The 25,826-nt window shown below is 42.3% G+C and overlaps 3 protein-coding genes across 4 annotated transcripts in view; 1 reads left to right on the plus strand and 2 right to left on the minus strand.

Annotated features, from left to right (window-relative positions):
• LOC139364807 (serine/threonine-protein kinase WNK4-like) overlaps nucleotides 1-2,933 on the minus strand; it is a 71,392-nt gene extending 68,459 nt beyond the window's left edge. The window contains exon 1 of the mRNA XM_071101908.1: nucleotides 1,790-2,933. Coding sequence (XP_070958009.1) covers nucleotides 1,790-2,521 — 732 coding nt within the window. The 5' untranslated portion in view covers nucleotides 2,522-2,933. The remainder of the gene's footprint in view (nucleotides 1-1,789) is intronic.
• On the plus strand, nucleotides 2,318-21,124 carry LOC139364809 (E3 SUMO-protein ligase ZBED1-like). Of its 2 annotated transcripts, none has more exons than XM_071101910.1 (3): nucleotides 2,318-2,376; nucleotides 17,484-17,836; nucleotides 17,954-21,124. In XM_071101910.1, the coding sequence occupies exons 2-3, from the start codon at nucleotides 17,500-17,502 to the stop codon at nucleotides 19,558-19,560; spliced, it is 1,944 nt and encodes a 647-aa protein (XP_070958011.1). In that variant the 5' UTR covers nucleotides 2,318-2,376; nucleotides 17,484-17,499; the 3' UTR covers nucleotides 19,561-21,124. The 2 variants fall into 2 exon arrangements, with proteins under 2 accessions (XP_070958011.1, XP_070958012.1); XM_071101911.1 differs by lacking the exon at nucleotides 2,318-2,376 and adding an exon at nucleotides 15,505-15,608.
• Nucleotides 21,125-23,268: 2,144 nt separating this feature from the next.
• Nucleotides 23,269-25,290, minus strand: LOC139423961 (gamma-crystallin M3-like). The gene is made up of 3 exons (XM_071175621.1): nucleotides 24,167-25,290; nucleotides 23,741-23,980; nucleotides 23,269-23,586 (listed from the first exon to the last, which is right to left on the minus strand). The coding sequence occupies exons 1-3, from the start codon at nucleotides 24,191-24,193 to the stop codon at nucleotides 23,311-23,313; spliced, it is 543 nt and encodes a 180-aa protein (XP_071031722.1). The 5' UTR covers nucleotides 24,194-25,290; the 3' UTR covers nucleotides 23,269-23,310.
• Between the last annotated feature and the right edge of the window lie 536 nt (nucleotides 25,291-25,826).

Raw genomic sequence — 25,826 nt, forward strand, 5'->3', positions numbered from 1 at the left:
GGATGTAGGTCCTCAAGGGCCATTACAGGACTTCAAAGAGAGAGAGGGAGAGACCTTGTAATTATGCACAGTGTGATTTGTTTTAGGCCAGAGAGTCAGAAGAACTCTCTCGCAACCTCAATCTCTCTATGAGCCCTAGGACCATGCCTCAGGACTACCTGTGCCCAATCCACCCGGTCATGCTGCCACTATCGAAACCCTGACTAGTTTCACCGGACGTGCTAATTCGTCCTGGACCTGCCGTTTCGACTCGCTCTCTCTCGGACCTATTGTCTCGACCTCTGAATGCTCGGCTATGAAAAGCCAACTAATATTTACTCCTGAGGTGTTGAACTGCTTCACCCTCTATAACGACTGTGGTTATTATTTGACCCTGCTGGTCATCTATGAACATTTGAACATCTTGAAGAACAATCTGGCCTTAATTTACATGTGCTCTTATAATCTCCACCTGACCCAGCCAGAAGAGGACTGGCCACTCCTAGGAGCCTGGTTCCTCTCTAGGTTTCTTTCTAGGTTCCTGCCTTTCTAGGGAGTTTTTCCTCCTACATCTGCATTGCTTGCTCTTTAGGGTTTTAGGCTAACTGCTGATGTAAAAATGAATTTATAAAATGTATTTGATTGAAATTTGATTGATTGCTGAGGAGGTTGTTCACCCGATTTGGATGACTCCCTGCACCTTGCTCATCCTGCTTGGAAACCCTGTAGCCAACTAACTTCGAAACTCAACGGGTCAGTGCAGCACAACCAACTTTGTCTTTCAGTGCACAAAACCTGTTTCATAAAGACACACCAGTCTCTGCAGTGTTTCACTCCCCTGTACTGTATCATGTGGCTTGTTTTAGAATGACGCCTCCTGGTCTCTGCTATTCCCTCCAGCTTCCCAGCTGCCCCCTGGAGGGTTGGGGGCGGCTCCTGTTACAATGGCTGCTGCCTGGCCAGGGGGCCTGCTGCTGCTATAAACAACTCTCTGCAAGCTGTCAGTGGAGGCTCTTCTGAGGGACATTGGGGGAGATTAAGATGAGTTATAGTCATTTTAAAGATGGCGGTATAATTTTTTTTGCTCTCCCCAACTTCATGCAAATTTCAAGCGAAGCAATGCACTGGATCGAAGCATTTTCAAGAGCAAGAGCCTCTGATCAAAACCCGCTGTATGTAAAACACCCATGTGTGGAAACGCGGTGTCCTTTATAGGGCTATTTGTATGATTACTTTGAGAGCTTTAAAAACTCAGTAGGTCCACATGGGTTCTCAATAGGAGCAGATAAAAACTGATAGGCCTAAACCAAAATAGCACAGAGATTATAAATGAAGTCATGTATGGCATCTTATCTGAGCGGCTGATAATGTTGAGAGAAAGTGTGGGCAATTGTAATTATCACCTAAACACTTGTATAAAAACTATGGATTTGGCACACTTCTTGATCTGATGAAGGCATAACTACCTAAAACACAGAGCCTGCCCCCGACAATAAAGAAGTGAAATGAGCTGATGTCTGTCCTTTTTTTCATGTTTGTCCTTCTTTTTTATGTTTTGAAGCGTCTCAGTTTACCAATGTTCTTGAACTTGAGATTTAATTTGAAGTCATTGTCACATATAGTACAGCACCCAGTTAATTAGGCGAGACAGCACACGTTACCCACTCCACAATGTAGAGAGAACTTTGCTTGGCCGAACCAAAGCCTTTGTAAACAATTGTTTGCGGTGGCCTAAATAAGATTAAGGGAATGATGCGTGCCCTTTTGAGTTCTCCATCTGTACACAAATCATAGCAGATTAATTATTTACCTGTAGCTCACACCATGCCACTTCTACTGTTGTCTCCGTATCCAGGCCTTTGTACACCGTCTTGAACGACCCTCTCCCAATTTCAATGTTGAATTTGAGGAACCTTCCATCAGGTGACGTCGCCACGGCTTTGGTTTCAATTTCATCCTTTTCCTCTTGCTCCCGTTTTATTTCAAATGGAGCTCGAGATAAAATGACCTTTTTGTCAGTGATTTCTTCCTCGGAATCTGAACTTGTGCCCTGTGCTTGCGAGCTGGGCTGTGGCGCGTCCCAGGTATCAAGAGGTGGTTTGGGGTCTGACGCTTGGGTACCAGGGGGTGAGCACGTGCTCGTTCCCGGGCTTGAGACAGGTGAGGCTGGTGCTGAGGAGTCCACCTTTTTCTCCTCTGACGCTGTTTCGGCTAAAATATCATCAGCAGACCAGGAGTGAGTTTTGGAGAGAGGGGCATCATCGTAAACTTCAGGCTCCAAATCCAATGTATTTATTTTGCTCAACCTGTACGAGTTTCTCCTGGAGTTTGCCGAGTGTCTCCTTCGCCTTGGTGGTATTCGGCCAGGGAAGCAGGAGTTGGCGTCGAACCCAGCAGGTAATTTGGAGAAACCCAGTCCGGCCACGTCGACCTCTAGCTGTGACATTTCTGTTTTATAAATTTTGCCTCGAAATGCAACAGGTGGGTCTTGTGTCCCAACTAGTGGATAGTGCAAATCCGAATGAAGGCTATTCAAAAACATAAACTGGACAAGGGAACATCGTAGGTTGCAGGGAATGTGGATTATTTCGAAAAATAAGAACGGGCAAAAAAAATCCAAATGACAAAAATAAGTATAGGCTACAGATAAGTGTCTACATATTTGGCTTATACGTTCGATTTTTTTCTGTTAAATTTAACTATAGTCTAAATAATACAAAAACATATTTAACAACAAGTGTGGTGACAAGTCTTCACCTCAACCTGAATGAAGGTCGTTCTCGAGTTCTCCCTAGTAAAAAGTGCTTGTTTAAATCCGCCAAATATAATTTTACTTGGTCGTGCTCATAGACAGACGAAAAATAAATTACATTAATCCGAGTATTCCTCAAATTGTGTCTCTGGTCGCACGTCTTCAAACTGTCCGCTCCCAATGTGGATTAAATCAGTATCAACAACGCGTAGACTGCTCGAGCGCACAGTGAACGCTCAATGGGCATTGGGCTCCACCCCATAAAACACGTTTCGGATCCTGTGTTTTGCCTGCAACCATAGACTATTATAGGTGGTGAAGCTAGAGTTCCCGTGAATGTACACTGAACAAAAATATAAACGCAACATGTAAAGTGTCGGTCCCATGTTTCATGAGCTGAAATAAAAGATCCCAGAAAGTTTCCATACACACAAAAAGTTTATTTTCCATACCACAAAAGCTTCTTTCTCTCATATTTGTACACAAATGTGTTTACATCCATGTGGGTGAGCATTTCTCCTTTGTTGAAATAATCTAACCACCTGACAGGTGTGGCATATCAACAAGCTGATTAAACAGCATGATCATTACACAAGTGCACTTGTGCTGGGGAATATAAAAGGCCACTCTAAAATGTGCAGTTGACTCAAGTTGAGGGAGCGTGCAATTGGCATGCAGACTGCAGGAATGTTCACCAGAGTTGTTGCCAGATAATTACATTTTAATTTCTCTACCATAAGTATGGCGTCATGTGGGCAAGCAGTTTGCTGATGTCAACGTTGTGAACAGAGTGCCACATGGTGGTGGTGGGGTTATGTTATGGACATGCATAAACTACGAACAACGAACACAATTGCATTTTATCGATGGTAATTTGAATGCACAGAAATACCGTGACGAGATTGTGAGACCCATTTTGTAAGGTATCTGTGACCAACAGATGCACATCTGTATTCCCAGTCATGTGAAATCCATAGATTAGGGTCTTATTAATTCATTTAAATTGGCTGATTTCCTCATATGAACTGTAACTCTTTGAAATTACATGTTGCGTTTATTTTTGTTCAGTATATATTTTCATAGTTAACATTTGCTAAAAAAAAAAAAAAACATTCTAATGAAGTTTATCTGAAATTAGAAAGCTGTTAGTTTGTGGTGCGTAGTAGCCTACACATACTGTACAGTAGTACTTGCAAACTTACTATTGAAGGTAGCCCAATAAGTCACAAGAATCTTGGTCCAAGTGTGATATGAATGCATTCTGGCAATATGCCAAGGCTTTAGATGCCAGCTCTTGGTTTAGAATGTTGGACTTACAGTAGGCTATCCTGTATATTGTGCTATACCATATGCCAACTGTAAGGTAATTATTACGATAGAGGACAAGAGTCATCAAAACTTATATTAACTTAATAATAATAACTGTTTTACTGAGGTAATTGCTCCCAGGACAGGAACTATCTGCTTATCTGTGGTGTTGACTATCTTTAGCAATGTTACATAATGTTGCACTGTGAACTACTTGAAATAGTGGGTAGGATACAAATGGAGATAAGGACTACAGCAAAACGAATGAATCCATCTTAACGTCAAGTTGCAACAGACTAAAATTGCCTGGCAGCCTGTAAATCCTGGCACTGTAGAAATAGGCTTCATCAAGAAGTCTGGATTAAGCTAAAGACAAAGACAGCTGACCATCTAAATCTAGGCTATACCTACCTAATCTCTTCAATAGGAAATTAAATCACAGAGACAAAAGCAATACAGAAAAACTGAGGTTTCACTGTCTTATAAAATAGGTTTACAACAGTGTCCTCACCAGTCAAGTATTCTCTTTTTGTCTGATGATGAACTCAGTAATCGGGGGTTGGGTTGTGTGCAGATTTAGTCAAAGAAGGGTAATAGCATAGTGGTTATAGGAAAGGGGGTTTATTCATGTCTTTTTGACACATCTCACAAATTCTCACCAGTTACTTGTGATATAACACAGTAGTAGCATATCACTCAAAGCTTAAGAATATATATGTAAAACACCCAGTAGGTACATTATTGTCATCAGTCACTCTCCACCACAGACACACACATTTCCTCCATTCCAGGTTTAGCGTGTCAGGCCATTCCAGGGTTAACGTGAACTCCCTAACACGGACCGAGGCCTCATCTTAGCAGGGTTCCGGGACGAAGTGAAGAGAGCGGCTTAGCGTTGTGTGGCCAAGTGATTGCAGGCCACATTAGCCTAGTGCCACACACACCTTACTGTTGACTTGTGCGATATACTGACCCCATTCCCCTCATACTAAGGATTCCAGCTAGGGAAGTTCAAGTCAGTGTCTTCTCAGCCAGTGAGCATGTGCTACGGCTTTGATTCCTGGGAAGACCGGTGTGTGTTGCCATATGCTTACAATCCCTGACACAGACTCTGATGAAGGTGCTCAGCAGGCCGCTGTAAAACACAAACAGACCGACAGACAGACAGAGGGCCAGTGACTCTTTGTTTATCCCCTCCTGTCACTGTAACATACAACATGTATTTAAATGTGTGTATCGCCCACTAGCCTACTGTAAACAGAGGGCAGTATGTGTGTACGAGTGTGTGTGTGTGTGTGTGTAAGAGCTTGCACCGTGGAGATAGATAGCTCAAGTCCCAGCACCTGATATAGCCCTCACGAACACTGCCAGGAGACTTAAACTAGCCGTCTCCCACCTGTCACATGAGCTTCACAGAGAGGCTGTGTGGAAGCAGGAGAGAGGAGCAGTCAGAGGGGGAGCTTATCTGCAGGAGCACATTGCTCCTAATGCAGCAGACTGCCACCCACAGGTGCTACCCATCACTCCACAAAAGCAGCAGCCCTTGCAGAGCAAGGGGAACAACTACTCCAAGTCTCAGAGCGAGTGACTTCACCGATTGAAACGCTATTAGCGCGCACCCCGCTAACTAGCTAGCCATTTCACATCGGTTATACCAGCCTAATCTCGGGAGTTGATAGGCTTGAAGTCATAAACAGCTCAATGCTTGAAGCATTGAGAAGAGCTGCTGGCAAATCGCACGAAAGTGCTGTTTGAATGAATGCGTACGAGCCTGCTGCTGCCTACCATCGCTCAGTCAGACTGCTATATCAAATCATAGACTTAATTATAACATAATAACACACAGAAATGCAAGCCTTTGGTCATTAATATGGTTGAATCTGGAAACTATAATTTCGAAAACATTTGCCACCAGAGACTCTGGGTTCGCGCCCAGGCTCTGTCGCAACCGGCTGCGACCGGGAGGTCCGTGGGGCGACGCACAATTGACCTAGCGTCGTCCGGGTTAGGGAGGGTTTGGCCGGCAGGGATATCCTTGCCTCATCGTGCACCAGCGACTCCTGTGGTGGGCCGGGTGCAGTGCACGCTAACCAAGGTTGCCAGGTGCACTGTGTTTTCTCCGACACATTGGTGCAGCTGGCTTCCAGGTTGGATGCACGCTGTGTTAAGAAGCAGTGCGGCTTGGTTGGGTATCGGAGGACGCATGACTTTCACCTTCGTCTCTCCCGAAGCCCGTATGGGAGTTGTAGCGATGAGAGAAGATAGTAGCTACTAACAATTGGATACCACGAAATTGGGAAGAAAAGGGGGGTAATTTTTTTTTTTTTTAAGAAATACGGATCCGTTCTGTATTTTATCTAATGGATGGCATCTAAATATTCCTGTTACATTGCACAACCTTCAATGTTATGTCATAATAAAGTAAAATTCTGGAAAATTAGTTCGCAACGAGGCCCACACTGTTGCATATACCCTGACTCTGCGTGCAATGAACGCAAGAGAAGTGACACAATTTCACCTGGTTAATATTGCCTGCTAACCTGGGTTTCTTTTAGCTAAATATGCAGGTTTAAAAATATATACTTTGTATTGATTTTAAGAAAGGCATTGATGTTTATGGTTAGGTACAGTCGTGCAACGATTGTGCTTTTTTGTTAAATCATCTCCCGTTTGAGGAAGTTGGCTGTCTTTGTTAGGAAGAAATAGTCTTCACACAGTTTGCAACGAGCAAGACATTGCAATTTTTTTTTTTTTTACAATTTAGCAATTAAACACTGGAGTGAAAGATGTGCAGAAGATGAATGTGCTAGTAGAGATGTGAACTGTTGAGTGTGAACAGAATATTAAAGTGCACTTAGGTGGGATAATAATACATAGCCTAGTCATACCACAATAATCCAGTTGTAAACCAGGCATTGCGTGAATATTGCCAGGTTGTTAACATACTCCATAAACATGGACAAGTAGCACGCCGGTCATACAATTTCTCAAGCAGGGCCTGTATGCAAGTGCAAAAGCTATGGCTCTTTGACCGAAGAGAGATAAATACATTCAGAGTGAGTGGGCTTTTTAGAGAGGCCTCCTTTCCTTGGATGCCAATGACCATTACTATACCCTATATTATCCCCTGGCCAAATCCGATACTTTTTCCACTAACTGGTATTTTAACAACTCTCATCAGCTCTTTTCTCATCAGATTTTTTTTAGAGCTGATCTAAATTGGTATTTTGACCAATTAGATCCGCTCTGAAAAAGATCTGATGAGGAAAAATCTGATGTGATTGGTGAAAATACCAATTAGTGAAAAAAATATCAGAATTGGGCTGCCTGTCTAAACGCAGCCTAAGGTGTCCAACGCTGTGTCCCAATAAATGGCTCCCTTGTCTCCTACTGTAGGTCACCAACGCGCCAATACAACTGAGTATGTGATATACTATGAAATCCCCACCTAACCTACCCATGTGGTAACTGAAGGACATCTGTTCCCTACTCTTGTTAGAGTATGTAATGACATAGTACTGTAATGTAAAACTACACTTGTACTTGGAATGCATTGATGTTGCCACCTAGTGGTGGCAGCAACACATACCCATGTTGTAAGGCTGCATCTCAAAGTCTGCCTACACCACTGACAGAACAAAATGAATAATGGAGTAGGGTTACATCTACAACTCTTCTCTTTACAGTCAACAAGTCACACATCAGCATGTGGGAGTGTGTGTCAACTCTGGAGCTACAACAGCAGGGCTAGGTGGCTTTGTTGTTTGCTTTCACTCATGTATGAACTAACCATTAAGCCCTATTAACCAATGTTTTATACTTTTTTTCACCTGTATTTAACCAGGTAGGCCAGTTGAGAGCAAGTTCTCATTTACAACTGCGACCTGGCCAAGATAAAGCAAAGCAGTGCGACACATACAACAACACAGAGTTACACATGGAATAAACAAATGTACTGTCAATAACACAATAGAAAAATCTATATACAGTGTGTGCAAATGAGGTAAGATTAGGGAGGTAAGGCAATAAATAGGCTGTAGTGGCAAAGTAATTACAATTTAGCAATTAAACACTGGAGTGAAATTAAACACTGGATTGATAGATGTGCAGAAGATGAATGTGCTAGTAGAGATACTGGGGTGCAAAGGAGCCAAAAACATTTTTTTCAATATGGGGATGAGGTAGTTGGATGAGCTATTTACAGATGGGCAATGTACAGGTACAATTATCTGTAAGCTGCTCTGACAGCTGATGCTTAAAGTTAGTGAGGGAGATATGAGTCTCCAGCTTCAGTGATTTTTGCATTTTGTTTGAGTCATTGGCAGCAGAGAACTGGAAGGAAAGGCAGCCAAAAGGAAGAATTGGCTTTGGGGGTGACCAGTGAGATATACCTGCTGGAGCGTGTGCTACGGGTGGGTGCTACTATGGTGACCAGTGAGCTGAGATAAGGCGGGGCTTTACCTAGCAAAGACTTATAGATGACCTGGAGCCAGTGGGTTTGGCGACGAATATGAAGCGAGTGCCAGCCAACGAGAGAATACAGGTCACAGTGGTGGGTAGTATATGGGGCTTTGGTGACAAAATGGATGACACTGTGATCGACTGCATCCAATTTGCTGAGTAGAGTGTCGGAGGCTATTTTGTAAAAGACATCGCCGAAGGCAAGGATTGGTAGGATAGTCAGTTTTACGAGGGTATGTTTGGCATCATTAGTGATGGATGCTTTGTTGCGAAAAAGGAAGCCGATTCTAGATTTAACTTTGGATTGGAGATGCTTATTGGGAGTCTGGAAGGAGAGTTTACAGTCTAGCCAGACACCTAGGTATTTGTAGTTGTCCACATATTCTAAGTCAGAACCGTGATGAGAGAGAGAGAAGTGCGCCTCACAGAACTAGAATGAGATTCAATTTCTACGATCTCTCTCCCTGCTCTGATAGACATGAGCATGCAACTCATCTCTCCAGCTTTGCACTTAATCATGTATTTCCTATTAGAATCATAGCCGCGGGAAGGGTGCTGGAGGTATCACAGAACACCTGATACATTTAGCCAAAGTTATAGAATTACTGCTGTCAGCCAAAACAGGCTTTTCGCGATATTTCAAATACAAACGCGGGTCAACACAGATCCTGCTGAATAGAGAAGATTAATATGTCTGTAGGCTAGCAAGTTATCAACTTCCAAATAGACCTATTGAGCGAACAGCATTACAAAGTAAAACGTGAGTGAGCTGCGCATCATTGAGTGAGTCAGTGAAACTAAAGCTTTTTTAGGACCATTTTTTTGTACAATATGTGTCTCCACACACCTAGCCCTGGGCTATTGATCGATTCCAGACAAGGTCATTGTCATTGATTTCAGATTCTCAGTTTGTCAGTGTCAAAGTACAGCATGTCATTTCGAGCATTTGTGAGGTATTAAAAAAGATTATGCTAAAGTCTCATCATTTAAAATGATGTAGAATTGTATGAAATGCATTTATAAAGGCCATTTTTCCCTATCACCTCTCTCTACTCTACTGCTCTATACCAGTACGCAAATAGAATGATAATGCATGCAATGATTTATTATACAAGTGATTTTTATTTTCATGCATTCAGGTACCTCAGAGCCCCCCAAGTTTTTGTCCAGGAACCTCCCAATGTACAAATTAAGCACTGGGTTTAAGTTAGTAAAAGTGTACTTATGGGAAAATTTAGCAAATGTGTGAAAATTAGAGGTCAATCGATTATGATTTTTCAACGATACCGATTATTGGAGGACCCAAAAAAAAGCCGATACCGATTAATCGGACGATTTTTTTTATTTATTTATTTGTAATAATGATAATTACAACAATTCTGAACACTTATTTTAACTTAATATAATACATCAATAAAATCAATTTAGCCTCAAATAAATAAACATGTTCAATTTGGTTTAAATAATGCAAAAACAAAGTGTTGGAGAAGAAAGTAAAAGTGCAATATGTGCCATGTAAGAAAGCTAACGTTTAAGTTCCTTGCTCATGTAACGGATGTGAAATGGCTAGCTAGTTAGCGGTGTTCGCGCTAATAGCGTTTCAATCGGTGACGTCACTTGCTCTGAGACCTTGAAGTAGTAGTTCCCCTTGCTCTGCAAGGGCTGCGGATTTTGTGGAGTGATGGGTAACAACGCTTCGTGGGTGACTGTTGTTGATGTGTGCAGAGGGTCCCTGGTTCGCGCCCGGGTATGGGCGAGGGGACGGTCTAAAGTTATACTGTTACACTCAGAACATGAGAACATATGAAAGCTGGTGGTTCCTTTTAACATGAGCCTTCAATATTCCCAGGTAAGAAGTTTTAGGTTGTAGTTGTTATAGGAATTATAGGACTATTTCTCTCTATACGATTTGTATTTCAAATACCTTTGACTATTGGATGTTCTTATAGGCACTTTAGTATTGCCAGTGTAACAGTATCGCTTCCGTCCCTCTCCTCGCCCCTACCTGGGCTCAAACCAGGAACACATCGACAACAGCCACCCTCGAAGCATCGTTACCCATCGCTCCACAAAAGCCGCGGCCCTTGCAGAGCAAGGGGAACAACTACTCCAAGTCTCAGAGCGAGTGACTTCACCGATTGAAACGCTATTAGCGCGCACCCCGCTAACTAGCTAGCCATTTCACATCGGTTATACCAGCCTAATCTCGGGAGTTGATAGGCTTGAAGTCATAAACAGCTCAATGCTTGAAGCATTGAGAAGAGCTGCTGGCAAATCGCACGAAAGTGCTGTTTGAATGAATGCGTACGAGCCTGCTGCTGCCTACCATCGCTCAGTCAGACTGCTATATCAAATCATAGACTTAATTATAACATAATAACACACAGAAATGCGAGCCTTTGGTCGAATATATAATATGGTCGAATCCGGAAACTATCATTTCGAAAACAAAACGTTTATTCTTTCAGTGAAATACGGAACCGTGGGGCCTCCCGGGTGGCACAGTGGTTAAGGGTGCTGCACTGCAGCTGTGCCACCTGTCGCAACCGGGAGATCCGTGGGGCGACGCACAATTGACCTAGCGTCGTCCGGGTTAGGCCGGCAGGGATATCCTTGCCTCATCGCGCACCAGCGACTCCTGTGGCGGGCCGGGTGCAGTGCGCGCTAACCAAGGTTGCCAGGTGCACTGTGTTTTCTCCGACACATTGGTGCAGCTGGCTTCCAGGTTGGATGCACGCTGTGTTAAGAAGCAGTGCGGCTGGGTTGTGTATTGGAGGACGCATGACTTTCGACCTTCGTCTCTCCCGAAGCCCCTACGGGAGTTGTAGCGATGAGAGAAGATAGTAGCTACTAACAATTGGATACCACGAAAAAGGGGGTAAAATAAAAAAAGAAATACGGATCCGTTCTGTATTTTATCTAACGGATGGCATCTAAATATTGCTGTTACATTGCACAACCTTCAATGTTGTCATAATTCCGTAAAATTCTGGCAAATTAGTTCGCAACGCGGCCCAAACTGTTGCATATACCCTGACTCTGCGTGCAATGAACGCAAGAGAAGTGACACAATTTCACCTGGTTAATATTGCCTGCTAACCTGGATTTATTTTAGCTAAATATGCAGGTTTAAAAATATATACTTTGTATTGATTTTAAGAAAGGCATTGATGTTTATTGTTAGGTACAGTCGTGCAACGATTGTGCTGTTTTGTTAAATCATCTCCCGTTTGGCGAAGTTGGCTGTCTTTGTTAGGAAGAAATAGTCTTCACACAGTTTGCAACGAGCAAGGCGGCCCAACCTGCTGCATATACCCTGACTCTGTTGCAAGAGAAGTGACACAATTTCCCTAGTTAAAATAAATTCATGTTAGCAGGCAATATTAACTAAATATGCAGGTTTAAAATATATATACTTGTATTGATTTTAAGAAAGGCAGATGTTTATGGTTAGGTACACGTTGGAGCAACGACAGTCCTTTTTCGCTAATGCGCACAGCATCGATTATATGCAACGCAGGACACACTAGATAAACTAGTAATATCATCAACCATGTGTAGTTGACTAGTGATTGTGATTGTTTTTTATAAGATAAGTTTAATGCTAGCTAGCAACTTACCTTGGCTTCTTACTGCCGTGGCCTTGAGGGCAAAATGTGAGTTAGAGTGAAGGGTTACCAATTTACCAGGACCCTGATGCAGGTGATTGTAAATGTAGGCTACTGGCAGGGCCACTGTCCAGAGGGAAGTACTTACATTTTAGTCATTCAGCAGACGCTGTTATCCAGAGCGACTAACAGTTAGTGCATTCATCTTAAGATAGCTAGGTGGGACAACCACATATCACAGCACAGGCATAGAAAGTACAGTTTTCCTCAATAATGTAGCTGTCAGTAGAGAGCTAGAAGGGGGGTCAAGTAAAAGTCATGGTTAATTTAAATGTATTATATATTTATTATTATTGGGGGGGGGGGGGGGGGGGGTTGAGGTGAGGAGGAGGATTATGTAAGATGCTGTTTGATGAGGTAGGGTTTCAGATGTTTTCAGAAGATGGGCAGGGACTCTGCTGCCCTAGCTTCAGGGGGAAGCAGGTTCCACCATTGGGATGCCTGGTCAGAGAGGAGTTTGGAGTGGGCTAAGCGGGAATGGCAAGAGACCTGAGGTGGCAGAACGGTGTCCTCGTGTTAGGGTGTAGGGTTTGAGCATAGCCTGAAGGTAGGGAAGGGCAGTTCCTCTTACTGGTCCGTAGGTAAGCACCATGGTCTTGTAGTGGATGCGAGTTTAAACTGGAAGCCAGTGGAGTGTGTGGAGGAGCGGGGTGATATGAGAGAACATGGGAAGGTTGAAAACCAGGTGGGCTGCAGAGTTCTGGATAAGTTGCAGAGGTGTAATGGCACACACGGGGAGCCCAGCAAACAGCGAGTTGCAGTAGTCCAGACGGGAGAGGACAAGTGCCTGGATTAGGACCTGCGCCGCTTCCTGTGTGAGGTAGGGTCGTACTCTACGGATTTTAGAGCATTAACCTGAAGGAGCGGGTCACTGCTTTGCTGTTTGCAGAGAATGACCGAGGGTTGAGGACCTGTGAGAACCAACATGAAGTCCATAGGAACATATCAAATGGGGTGTCAAATGAAAGCTACACTACATGTCCAAATGTATGTGGACACCTGCTCGTCAAACATCTTATTCCAAAATCATGGGCGTTAATATGGAGTTGGTCCTCCCTTTGGTGCGATAACAGCCTCCACTCTTCTGGGAAGGCTTTCCACAACATGTTGGAACATTGCTGCAGGGACTTGCTTCCATTCAGCAACAAGAGCATTAGTGAGGTTAGGCACTGATGTTTGGCGATTAGGCCTTGCTCGCAGTCAGCATTCAAATCTAATCACATTTTATTAGTCACATGCACCGAATACAACAGGTACCTTACAGTGAAATGCTTACTTACGAGCCCCTAACCAACAATGCAGTTTAAAAAAGATATGGATAAGAATAAGAAATAAAAGTAACAAGTAATTAAAGAGCAGCAGTAAAATAACAATAGCGAGACTATAGTGAGACAATGTGCGGGGGGCACCGGTTAGTTGAGGTAATATGTACATGAATGTAGAGTTATTAAAGTGACATTCATAGATGATAACAACAGAGAGCAGCAGCGGTGTAAAAGAGGGGGGAGGGGGGGGGTCAATGCAAATAGTCTGGGCAGCCATTTGATTAGGTGTTCAGGAGTCTTACGGCTTGGGGTGGAAGCTGTTTTACAAGCCTCTTGGACCTAGACTTGGTGCTCTGGTACCGTTTTCCGTGCGGTAGCAGAGAGAATCTATGACTAGGTTGGCTGGAGTCTTTGACAATTTTTAGGGCCTTTCTCTGACACGGCCTGGTATAGAGGTCCTGGATGGCAGGAAGCTTGGCCCAGTGACGTACTGGGCCATTCGCACTACCCTCTGTAGTGCCTTGCGGTCGGAGGCCGAGCAGTTGCCATACCAGGCAGTGATGCAACAAGTCAGGATTCTCACGATGGTGCAGCTGTAGAACCTTTTGAGGATCTGAGGACCCATGCCAAATCTTTTCAGTCTCCTTAGGGGAATAGGTTTTGTTGTGCCCTTTTCACGAGAATTGATCCCAAAGGCGTTCGATGGGGTTGAGGTCAGGGCTCTGTGCAGGCCAGTCAAGTTCTTCCACATCGATCTCGACAAACGATTTCTGTACGGACCTCGCTTTAGGCACGGGGGCATTGTCATGCTGAAACAGGAAAGGGCCTTCTCCAAACTGTTGCCACAAAGCACAGAATCATCTAGAATGTCATTGCATGCTGTAGCATTAAGATGTTCCTTTCCATAATAATGCATTTCTGTATAGTACAGATCAGGGACCCATGATGTAATTCTGTTACCTTAATTCAGTTACCGGATGTAAATCCACTTCACTTACTGTAATTCAATAACCAAAATAAATGTATTCAAACTCAAGGTGTCATGTCATAGCTGACATCCCATTCTTTCTGCAGACATCTTTGAATTTTAATTCAGAGCAGATATACATTTTTAAAATCTGGTCGCATAAAAAACTGAGGGAGATTTTACCATCATTCTGTTACTTTGCATCTGCACAGTTCTTCCAGTGAATGTGCTTTTGTGAAATGTTCTGTGCAAATTGTTCAAAGTTGTCCTTGTGCATAGAATTGTATGGTTTGTTAAACTTTGAAATCAATGTTTTTTGTTAGGAATACATTTTAAAGTGAAATATCTTAGTCAAAGCCTAATTCCATTATCGTGGAATCCCCAGCCAATAGGGTCTGGGTTGAGCAGTCCCAGCACATAGACTAACTGTGACAAAAGTTTACAATACAGACTGTCAATAGATGTCAATAAATTAATGAAAAGGAATAAACTTGAAACTAAGATTTGAAACAACTTTTGCTAATGTTAGAAAAAACACTGGGCACGTTTGAGTAGTAAGGCAAAAGACAAGTCAAGGAGTGATGTCAGGGGAGGTGCATCTGTGACATCTGAAAGTAGGACACTAATGTGGTTTTCCAACACCAAGGCTCAGATCAACATGGAAGTGTTGATAAAGAAAGTTTTCTTTACAATGTCGAAATAAACATTGTTCCAACCCCCATATTACACACTCACAAACTGAAATCATGTGTGTTCATTGTACAATCAATTACTGTTTCAGTCATGTCTTTGGTCACATTCAGGTGGGTCAAACAACAACACTGTAATGACTGGTTGACACTAGAGCCGCCCATAATTCAGGCGAAGGCTGCAGGATGAAATTGGTGAAGAGCAACTGCAGAAACTTGCTGTCGACTGCAGTCAAAACTTAATGACATTTGATCACATTATTTCTGTAACGTTCATGCAGTCGACATGTAGGCGCAAGTCGGACAATGTTATCCCCATAATGTAACTCACTTTGAATGGCGGTGACCATCGGACTTGACATAAACTCGAACGCAACCACTCAATCTGTCAAAACAGCTGGCAGTAAGCGGTTCGAAAATCGGAGGTGACGTAATTCTGCTACGTACATCATCAAACCGCGCGCTCAGAAGCACAGCGCTCAATGACTATATTTTACATTAAATTACGAAAAATCAAAGGTAAGTTAATATTTGCAAACATGCACTCCTGTTGTTTTCAAATAAAATAACGATGCCAAACACAGACACTACGCTAGCTACTTGTCCAGCAGACCCAAGCCTTGCTCAACATACCCACACAGCTAGCTAACGTTAACTAGTTACTAGCACCATAGCATTAGAATGGATCTCTATGGCTAGTACAGACCTGGACGTGTGAACCCCCATCATGTCAGCTGAAGGTGTAACGCTATGTGCCTTCCTGATCCTTTTTATTTCGTTTTCTGACCTGTTTGAGGTTTATGTATCTAGCCACCTAGCTAGCTACACACGAGCGCTGTTCAGATTCGTAGAAGTGTAACGTTAGCTAGATTTCTAGTTTTTTCTTCGTATTGTAAATCACGCCCACTACGCGTTGTCTAATAACGTTACACTTAGGTCACACAAGCAGGGGCGAAAATCTGATATCAACTTTGGAGGAGACAATTACATGACATTTTCTCAAGAGCAATTCCTGAGGGGGACCCCAAAAGTAGTGCTGTAACACAGCCTACATTGTAATATGTTAAATGTATATTGAGGAACCATAATTGCTACTACTGGATAATTGATAGGTACAGTAGTTAACTGAAGGGTTGTCCCAACTTGTTAAAATGTTTAAATCATTATAATACTACTACTAATAATAGTTATAGCAGTGTTCCTTATCAGTACAGTATGTATGCAGGTATTTGTATTTACAACCAGCAATACCAAGCAAGGCCAGTAGGTGGTAATGGTACTGTACACTGTATGGGTGCAGGTTTCATAAATACAATGAACATGTTGCGATCTCATCTCAAAGAATCTCCATTGAGAACCATCACGAAGTTGGTCTCCGCACTGAACTGACCTTTTTATTTAACTTTTTCTGATTCATTTATATAGTCATTAAATATGTGCCACTGGTTTGAGTCTATTACAACATCTTTACAAGAACAAAACGCTCAGAATAAGTACAGTTCTAAAAGCAAAATAACTACTTCAATGAAAAACCCAAACAAATCAACCAAAATATCCTTCATAAATACTTAGTTATTGTTCAGTCAGTGTCTCAACTCTTCAAACAACAGCAATGGACAAGTATGTCACACAAAGTATGCAATTTTAAATTAAATAAATAATTATTAAGTGTACTGTCATGTACTAAAACGAGACCATTAAATATATTTAAGACAATGGTAGAAGAGTTTTGTTCAGTTTATCGCTAACCTTTTCACAGGGACTTTGAAGCACTACAGCTGCATGCTGATCTTGGAATAAACTGACGATAGCAAAGATTCCATCTTTGACGACGCCACATAAATGGAATAGATACTAGCTAGCTTAATAGTTAATGTTTGCCCGATAGCTCTGCAAATTCAGCTAGTGTGTGTATAAACCCTGCCAACATAAAAATAAAACATTGCTACGGCGCGATTGACTGGATTAACCTCACGTCAGTTACGTGCATTGAGTGCCTTTCAGGCAGTAGATACGAACCCTCTGTTACCTGCCAGATAAGGAACTGGATCAAACCATTGAGGCAAAGGGCGGGGGGGGGGGGTTGCAATCTTTTGAAACTTAAAAACGCGCTATTAAGTGTCTATAATCAGCACCAGTGCTTTCATTGCGTATTATTAATATGATTCAAATTACATAGTTATGTTTACGGCGATATATTGGGGGGGACAAATATTTTTTTCCCCAGGATGGGGGGGTCGTGTCCCCTCCTCCCCCCCTGGGATTTCCGCCTATGCACACAAGCCTAATTATTTACCGCTAGTAACAGTTGTTTCCCATCAGCAACCAAAATAATTTTGATCTGTTTACTACATTGCTGCGGCAAGATGATTGATAAAGTTGTTTCTTTTTTAGTTTGCAGGTTCCTACGATGACTGAATTTAAGAGAGCCTTCTCACTGGTGTGGGATCACTTCACTCTAGTGACACCCAATAAGGTCCAGTGCGCCCTCTGTTCACAACGACTTAGCTTCAACAAAAACACCTCCGCCATGTTAAGGCACCTACGATCAAGGCACCCAAGCGAGGCTTGGTACAGCAACTCAACATCTGGGGCCCACTCAAGCACAAGCAACTCAACATCTGGAGTCCACTCAACGTTCTCAAACTCAATAATTAGTGGTTCTGGAGTCCACTCATCGTTCTCTGGTACTACAGGACTAAACTCAATGTTTACAAACAGTGCTGCTGCTGGACACCACATCCAAGGTATGTTTCCTTTAGAATAGATGGTTTTCATCCTGTTTCAATCAATTATTATATTTAGATTAGCGTTAATTGTACTTCTAATTCAATTTGAATTGATTATTCTGTTTTATTTCACAGTCAGGACCACCAGACAAGAGGACCTGGATGATGCCCTAGTCAACATGTTGGTTAAAGACACCCAGCCATTTTCAGTAGTCGAGGAAGAAGGATTCACTGCTTTCGTCCAAAAGCTAGACCCAAGCTACAATCTTCCAAACAAGCAAGCACTGAAGAAAATGGTGGGGTCTCGGTGTGAATTCATCAATGATAATGTTGTATCTCAGATGGTAATTTCTGACTTTGTCAGCCTGACTTTGGACATGTGGACATCTATAGACAAGCACAGTTACATTTCAGTGACGGGGCATTTGGTAGCAGAAAATGCCCAGTTATCCACTTTCCTCCTTGGGATTTCTAAGCTGCCTGAAAACCACAAAGTGATCCACATTGAGGAGGCCAAAAACCAACTGGTGGCGAGCTGGGGCCTCCACAGCAGGGTCGCTGCATTTGTCACAGAGAACAGCGAAAATATGGTAGCCACGGTTCAGAAACTAGGAATCCTCCAGTTGCCCTCTTTTGCACACGTCCTGAACCTTGTGATTAAGAGGTCCATGGAGGCTACTTTGGAGCTGCAGGACATCCGCTCCCAAGCGCGGGCTATCGTGTCTTTCTTCAAGTCGAATCAGAACGCAGAGATGAGGTTAGCCGAGGTGCAGGGGCAGCTAGGCAGGCCGGAGCAGAAGCTGATCCAGGAAGTGGACTCGAGATGGAACAGTAGCTTTTCTATGCTGGAACGCGTCTTTGATCAGAGGGAGTCTGTGGCTGCTGCTCTCAGCACCCTGGACACGGACATCATCCCTCTGGGATCTGCTGACTACGAGGTCATCCACCAGTGTCTCGGAGTGCTGGGTTCCTTCAACCAGGCCACAGCCGAGCTCGCCTCAGAGAAACGCGTCTCGGCTTCCAAGGTCATTCCTCTTGTCCGGATGCTGAAGATAACCCTTGAGAAGAAGCACGGTGCCATCATACACTCTACGGCTACACAGCTGGCGTCTAACCTGCAGAGGGAGCTTCAGACAAGCTGCAGTATGGTGGAGACCGAGCCAATCCTGGCTCTCTCGGCTCTCCTAGACCCGCGCTTCAAAATGTTGGCCTTCGGGAACCAAGGCTACGCTCAGGAGGCGGTGAAGCTCCTCACCTCCGAGTGCGCCTCATTAATCCGGATAAATCCCGACAAGGATGACATTCTACCGCCCTCCACCACCAGGTCGACGACGCCCTCCCTGACATCACCCCACACCTGGGCAATGGAAACAGCTTCCATCTCCATGGCAACATCTCCGTCTAAGTCCCACGATGGGGGTCTGTGGGAGATGTTTGACAGTAAAGTGGGTGAGACACAGAGCGTCCAGAGCAGCACGGCGGACGCAGCGGTGGAGGTACAACACTACCTCAGTGACCCGTACCTGAACCGAGTGGAGAACCCCATGCACTACTGGGAGAAGCACTCCAAGGTGTACCCGCACCTGTTCCAGCTGGCTCGGAAATACCTCAGTGTTCCTGCCTCGTCTGTGCCATGCGAGCGCATATTCACCAAAGCTGGAGATGTGTTCAATAAAAAGAGGAGTTGCCTCAGTATGAAGGCTGTAGAGCAGATAATGCTGTTGAATAAAGGTCTCGTATAGCACAAGCAGCATACTATCCACGGTGCTTCTCAGGCTTTTTGGCCTGTATGTAATATAGGACTACTAAATGTCCTATTAAATGCATTGTAATGTATTCTTCCTGGTTTGTGTATAAAGTATGTTAAAATTGCCTTTTTATAAAAAAAAAAGAGAAGCAGTCTTTTACATTTTGAACATTTGTCAGGAGGCCGTTTGACCACTAGAGGACAATGCTGCACTGCCTAACAACCTGGCAGGGTGTACGTTTATGGCTCTCAATTACTTTTGATTTATTACTGGGTGGACTGAATTCAATATTGCCTATACATCACCATAAGTGTTAAAAAATATATTTTAAAACATTGTAAAAATCACAAAATAGTATTTTGCCTTGTCATGTAATCAAGATGATTGTTGTGCCAAGTGCAATTGATGTTATTTCACATTCATATCACCACGTATGGACTTCTCTTGATGCCTTTTGAGTGCTTTTTAAGGTCAAGGAAATATTATTTAACTTCTGATGGTTTATCCAATGCCTATTGATGCAGGTGGGGATGATGCTAAATGGCATTTTCATTGGAGGTACAATAGTGATGTATGCAAGTCAGAAGCTGGTATACGACGTACAATTGACACTTACAGAGGGTAATGTGCATTTGAAAAGGTTCATGCTTGAAAATTATGGGGGGAAATTGCTTGAAGGCATTCCACTGTTTTTTAAAAATTAACTAGGAAAGTCAGTTAAGAACAAATCCATATTTACAATGATGGCCTAATCCAGACAACACTGGGCCAATTGTACACTGCCCTATGGGACTCCCAATCACAGCCAGATGTGATGCAGCCTGGTGTTGAACCAGATATTGCAGTGATACCTCTTGCACTGAGATGGCTTGTCTTAGATCACTGTGCCACTCGTGAGCCCAAGTTTGAAATGACAACAGGTGAATAAATGAAGTGGTTGCCAAGGAGACCTCAAATGGCTACCCAGACTATTTGCCAAGGGAACAGTTGTTGAGCCAGTCATTAAAAAGTAAAGAGCACACATTAATACTGGATTTTCAATTTACTCTTAAACCGATACATATTTCACAGACTTTCACTGTAATATGTAAGCTCAATGGGAAGGCCACTGTAAAATGTATACGAGGATACTTACCATTTTGGTTGGGGTGATGTTAAGTTTTTACTATGAAAACAATCCTGGAAGACTACTCTGAATCCTATTGAGCTTCTGCCTTTCAGTCTTATCAGAGATACTTCTTGTGTTGAGTTTTTGCAAATGGTGTGCCTGATATCACTGCAGCAAAAGCTTGTTATTCCGCCCATTTTTTTAGGTTATCTACCTAACACGCACAATTTTGTGGATTGAAATAAGCTCTATTTTGAGCTACATTTATTTAAGGCTTTTTGTTTACTTGGACTGAGAAGAAGTACGCAGTTTTCCAATGAGGCAAGGCCATTAAACATCACCATAGTGCTGCGTTGGACCCACAATCAGTTGCACAGTGTTTCAACTACTGGAGCACGTCCTTGTGTTTTGTATGTGAACAAAAAAACAATTAAATTGCCATTGAGCTTTTGGAAGTTTTCCTGAAATGTAAAAAATAAAATCTAAAATATGTAACATGTAGTGCAACCACAAACAAAGGCTGTCATAAGGATTATGTTGAAAACATACAGAGGGGGATGTTCTCCATGAACAAGTATCGTCCTATGACTTACAACATGAGCGTCATAGAAATCACACCAACATGGCTAATGTTACATATTTTAATATTATTAATAAAATGCCATTTACTAGACACTTTAATCCAAAGTGATGTACACTACAGTGAGTGCATACACTTCAGTATATGTAATCCCTGAGGGAAACAAACCTAGCACCACACTATTTCCAACTAAACCACACAGGACCAATCATTTGGCTGGAGGGTAATTTATCAAACTGAATTTTCTATATTAGTTTTTAGTTGCTTTACTTACATTTATTTACGTGCACCCAGGTGGGTCCCAGGACCGAGTTTAGGATACCCTGGTATAGGGTAGAAGTTAAATGCTACGCATATCTTTCTGGTAAAAATGAAAACAACTATTGTTGTATAGAAACAACTATTGTTGAAATAGAAATGTCTGAATGATGATAATGAATGCCCCCTTAACATCAGTTATCGAATGGAAGGTGTCAATTATATTATACTACCGGTCAAAAGTTTTACAACACCTACTCATTCAAGTGTTTTTCTTAATTTTTTACTATTTTCAACATTGTAGAATAATAGTGAAGACATCAAAACTATGAAATAACACATACGTAGTAACCAGAAAAGTGTTAAGCAATCAAAAAATATTTTATATTTGAGATTCTTCAAATAGCTTCCCTTTGCCTTGATGACAGATTTGCATGCTCTTGGCATTCTCTCAACCAGCTTCATGAGTTAGTCACCTGGAATGCATTTCAATTAACAATTGTACCTTATTAAAAGTTAAGCCAATCAGTTGTGTTGTGACAAGGGAGGGTGGGTATACAGAAGATATCCCTTTTTGGTGAAAGTCCATATTATGGCAAGAACAGCTCAAATCAGTAAAGGGAAACGACAGTCCACCATTACTTTAAGACATGAAGGTCAGTCAATACGGAACATTTCAAGAACTTTGAACGTTTCTTCAAGTGCAGTAGCAAAAACAATCAAGCGCTATGATGAAACTGGATCTCATGAGGACCACCACAGGAATGTAAGACCCAGAGTTTCCACTGCTGCAAATACCTCCTCATTAGAGTTAGCAGCCTCAGAAATTGTAGCCCAAATAAATGCTTCACAGAGTTCAAGTAACATTCATATCTCAACATCAACTGTTCAAAGGAGACTGTGTGGATCAGGCCTTCATGGTCGAATTGCTGCAAAAAAAAACATGACTAAAGGACACCAATAATAAGAAGAGACTTGCTTGGGCCAAGAAACACAAGCTTTGTGAGAAACGGTTTGGGTGAACAGATGATCATGTGTATTTCTCACCGTAAAGCATGGAGGAGCAGGTGTGGGGGTGCTTTGCTGATGACACTGATTTATTTAGAATTCAAGGCACACTTAACCAGCATGGCTACCACAGCATTCTGCAGCGATACGCCATCCCATCTGGTTTGGGCTTAGTGGGACTATCATTTGTTTTTCAACAGGACAATGACCCAAAAAAACCTCCAGGCTGTGTAAAGGCTATTTTACCAAGAAGGAGAGTGATGGAGTGCTGCATTAGATGACCTGGCCTCCACAATTCCCCGACCTCAACCAAAATTAGATGGTTTGGGATGAGTCGGACCACAGAGTGAAGGAAAAGCAGCCAACAAGTGCTCAGCATATGTGGGACCTCCTTCAAGACTGTTGGAAAAGCATTCCAGGTGAAGCTTGTTGAGAGAATGCCAAGATCGTGCAAAGCTGTCATCAAGGCAAAGGGTGTCTATTTGAAGAATCTCAAATATAATATATATTTTGATTGTTTAACACTTTTTGGGGTACTACATGTTTCCATATGTGTTATTTCATAGTTTTGATGCCTTCACTATTATTCTACTATGTAGAAAATAGTAAAAAATAAAGAAAAACCCTTGATTGAGTCGGTGTTCTAAAACTTTTGACCGGTAGTGTTTATAATTGGCCTATATTATATCATACCTACATATGTAAACACAAAACACCAAATATTGAAATGATGTAGAACACTCAATTGTTATGGATTACCAATCACTTTTATTTGGTTAACATAACATATCTAGCACATATCAGTGATACGCCTCATGCTCATGAACCTCATGCCACTCATGCCCATATCCCTGAAGTTCCTGTACTCTCCAGGCCTCATGTACATCATCCTGCCTCTGAAGTGGGGCTGCTCATACATCAGCCAGTGGCCATCCATCACGTTGCAGGACTGGCAGTCGGACATGCGATAACGGTCCATGATGGAGTCACAGTCGTCCATCATCTCGTGCATCTGACCTCCAAAGTTATCTCTCTCGTAGATCCTCATTCTGTAGGATCCTCTGTGCTGTTAGGAGGAAATAAGAGTATGTTTAATGAATTACTGAAGACATCAGACTGTTGAAAAGCTCACAGAGCCAATATGATTTGTGTGATTATGGACTTCACAAAGATACTTCGAGCGGGGCTGTTAACAGCAGACTAAATATCATATGGCCTACCATGGGGATCGTGCGGCAGGACCTGATATCAGTCATTCCCATCATACTCTGGAAGTCAGAGTACTCTCCCCTCCTCATGAAGTACTGGTTTCCCATGTAGTTGTTGCGGTCGTAGACCATGAAGCAGCCGCTCTGAACCCTACAGGAGTGGCACCTGCTCAGGTAGGAGGACATGTCAGCGCAGTCGCTGCTGCACTCATAGGAACGACCCTGGAAGTTCCTGTCCTCGTAGAAGACGACCTGAAAATAAAAAAGGGCAATTTCTATGAATTAAAATGTTTTATGAAACAAACATTTTGGAGAAATCTACAATGCTATTCAGTCACACTTCATCTTTAATGTTGTAGTTGGGTGTGCTAGAGCACTAGATGTCTTTTGCATAACAATATATGAAAATTAAAGCATTGTTTTTGGTTTTAAACTTACCCTGCCCATGTTCATGCTGGTGGACATGCTTGCTCACTGTGCTGCTGGTTGCTGCTCCTGAACTGATTCCTATCTGGTTTAACCCTTTCTTTTATACCTGACCAAACCTAAAGAATTCCCAGCTCCATTGTTCAAACCCCTGACCCAGCAACATGCTATAGAAGCCTGCAGAGGCCACTGAGGTTACGTCCACATTTCCAGTGACTGGATCCCTCAGTGTCTTTAGAAAGACTGTTTCTCAATTGTCTGTTTCTCAAACAAAGTAACATAAAGCCTTTAGAGAGTTTACAACAGCTAGTAACAGCCTTGAAATGGAATGTTCTCCGTACAATACTTTTCTACATTTTGTAATCTTATTTGAAAGATACATTTTATAAAATATTGTTGATAAATGGCTCAATATTATATTGTAAACCCTTTTGATTTAAGGCCTTTAGCAGAAATCACACATATTGAATAAAGAGTGAAAATCTGGGGTTAACCTTTTAGGTTAAACTATGTATTATTACTCGTCTTTTGTTCAGTGTGCTGTTTTAACTGTTCGTAAACCTCAGTGGACTTCACTTAGACCGACATTCCTTACCAGTGAATACATCATCAAAAGTGAGTTGTTACTTAACTAACATTTATGGTTCATAGCACGATACTACAGACATTGTTACAAAACTTTCAATTGTATTGAAAAAATATTTTCAATACATTAATAATCCATCAATTTGTTCATTTCTCTTGAGTTATAAAAACTAAAAGGAAAAGAGTTAACACTTATTTAAAGAAGCCTTTATAAAGGGTTTATTAAAGGGTATGTAGATAGTTAATAACAGTTAATAATACTTTATAGACTGTTCTAATACTTTATAGACTTAGTAAAGTAGTTCATTCACTCACATTTAGCATGAGTGACAAATCTTAGTCCACTTTTTTTATTATCTGCCCCCAAATGTCCATATTAAGATAGTTTTTACAATATTAAAGTTATGAAAACATAATATTTTACCCTGATCTACAGCAAACAATGTGATGAAACAGTCTGGGTTTATTTAGGCAAAGCAATCACACACACACACACACGCACGCACGCACACACACACACACACACACACACACGCACACACACACACACACACACACACCTCTCTACTAATTCATCTCTCTATTAACTGTTCCCTTCTTAGATATCCCACACACACATTGTGATGACAGAGAAAGGCATGCTAGAAGGGCTATCTGCCATTGCCTGCATCTTTCACATATTCTCAGTGGGGCTTTTTATAGGGTGGAAATGTTCTGCTTTGCATCAAGTACCAACTATTTTTAACATCGCACATTCCCAAGATACTTTGGAGTACCAGGCGTGTTGCATCGCAGAGTCTGGGTTAACAGCTGGGAAGGTTCTTATGTAAAAACACCCCCCTGGATTGACCCAGTGCTAGGCACTGATCCAGTTAGAGATCAAGTATGTAGATACTGTAGATATTTAGAGGTGTGGTGTGGAGCTAAATTTGGCACATATTGTTTTGCTATGCCAGGTCAGGTCATCACTCTACTGTGCTGATAGAGGCCTCATGCAGTCCTTCCTCTTCCTCTAAAGAGGCAGTTGGTTCACTACTAAATCAATTATTTGCTCGCCGGCCAAAAGCAACATTCTTCCCCAGTAAGG

This window comes from Oncorhynchus clarkii, chromosome 13 (genome assembly GCF_045791955.1).
Source record: "Oncorhynchus clarkii lewisi isolate Uvic-CL-2024 chromosome 13, UVic_Ocla_1.0, whole genome shotgun sequence".
NCBI classification, from domain to species: domain Eukaryota; kingdom Metazoa; phylum Chordata; class Actinopteri; order Salmoniformes; family Salmonidae; genus Oncorhynchus; species Oncorhynchus clarkii.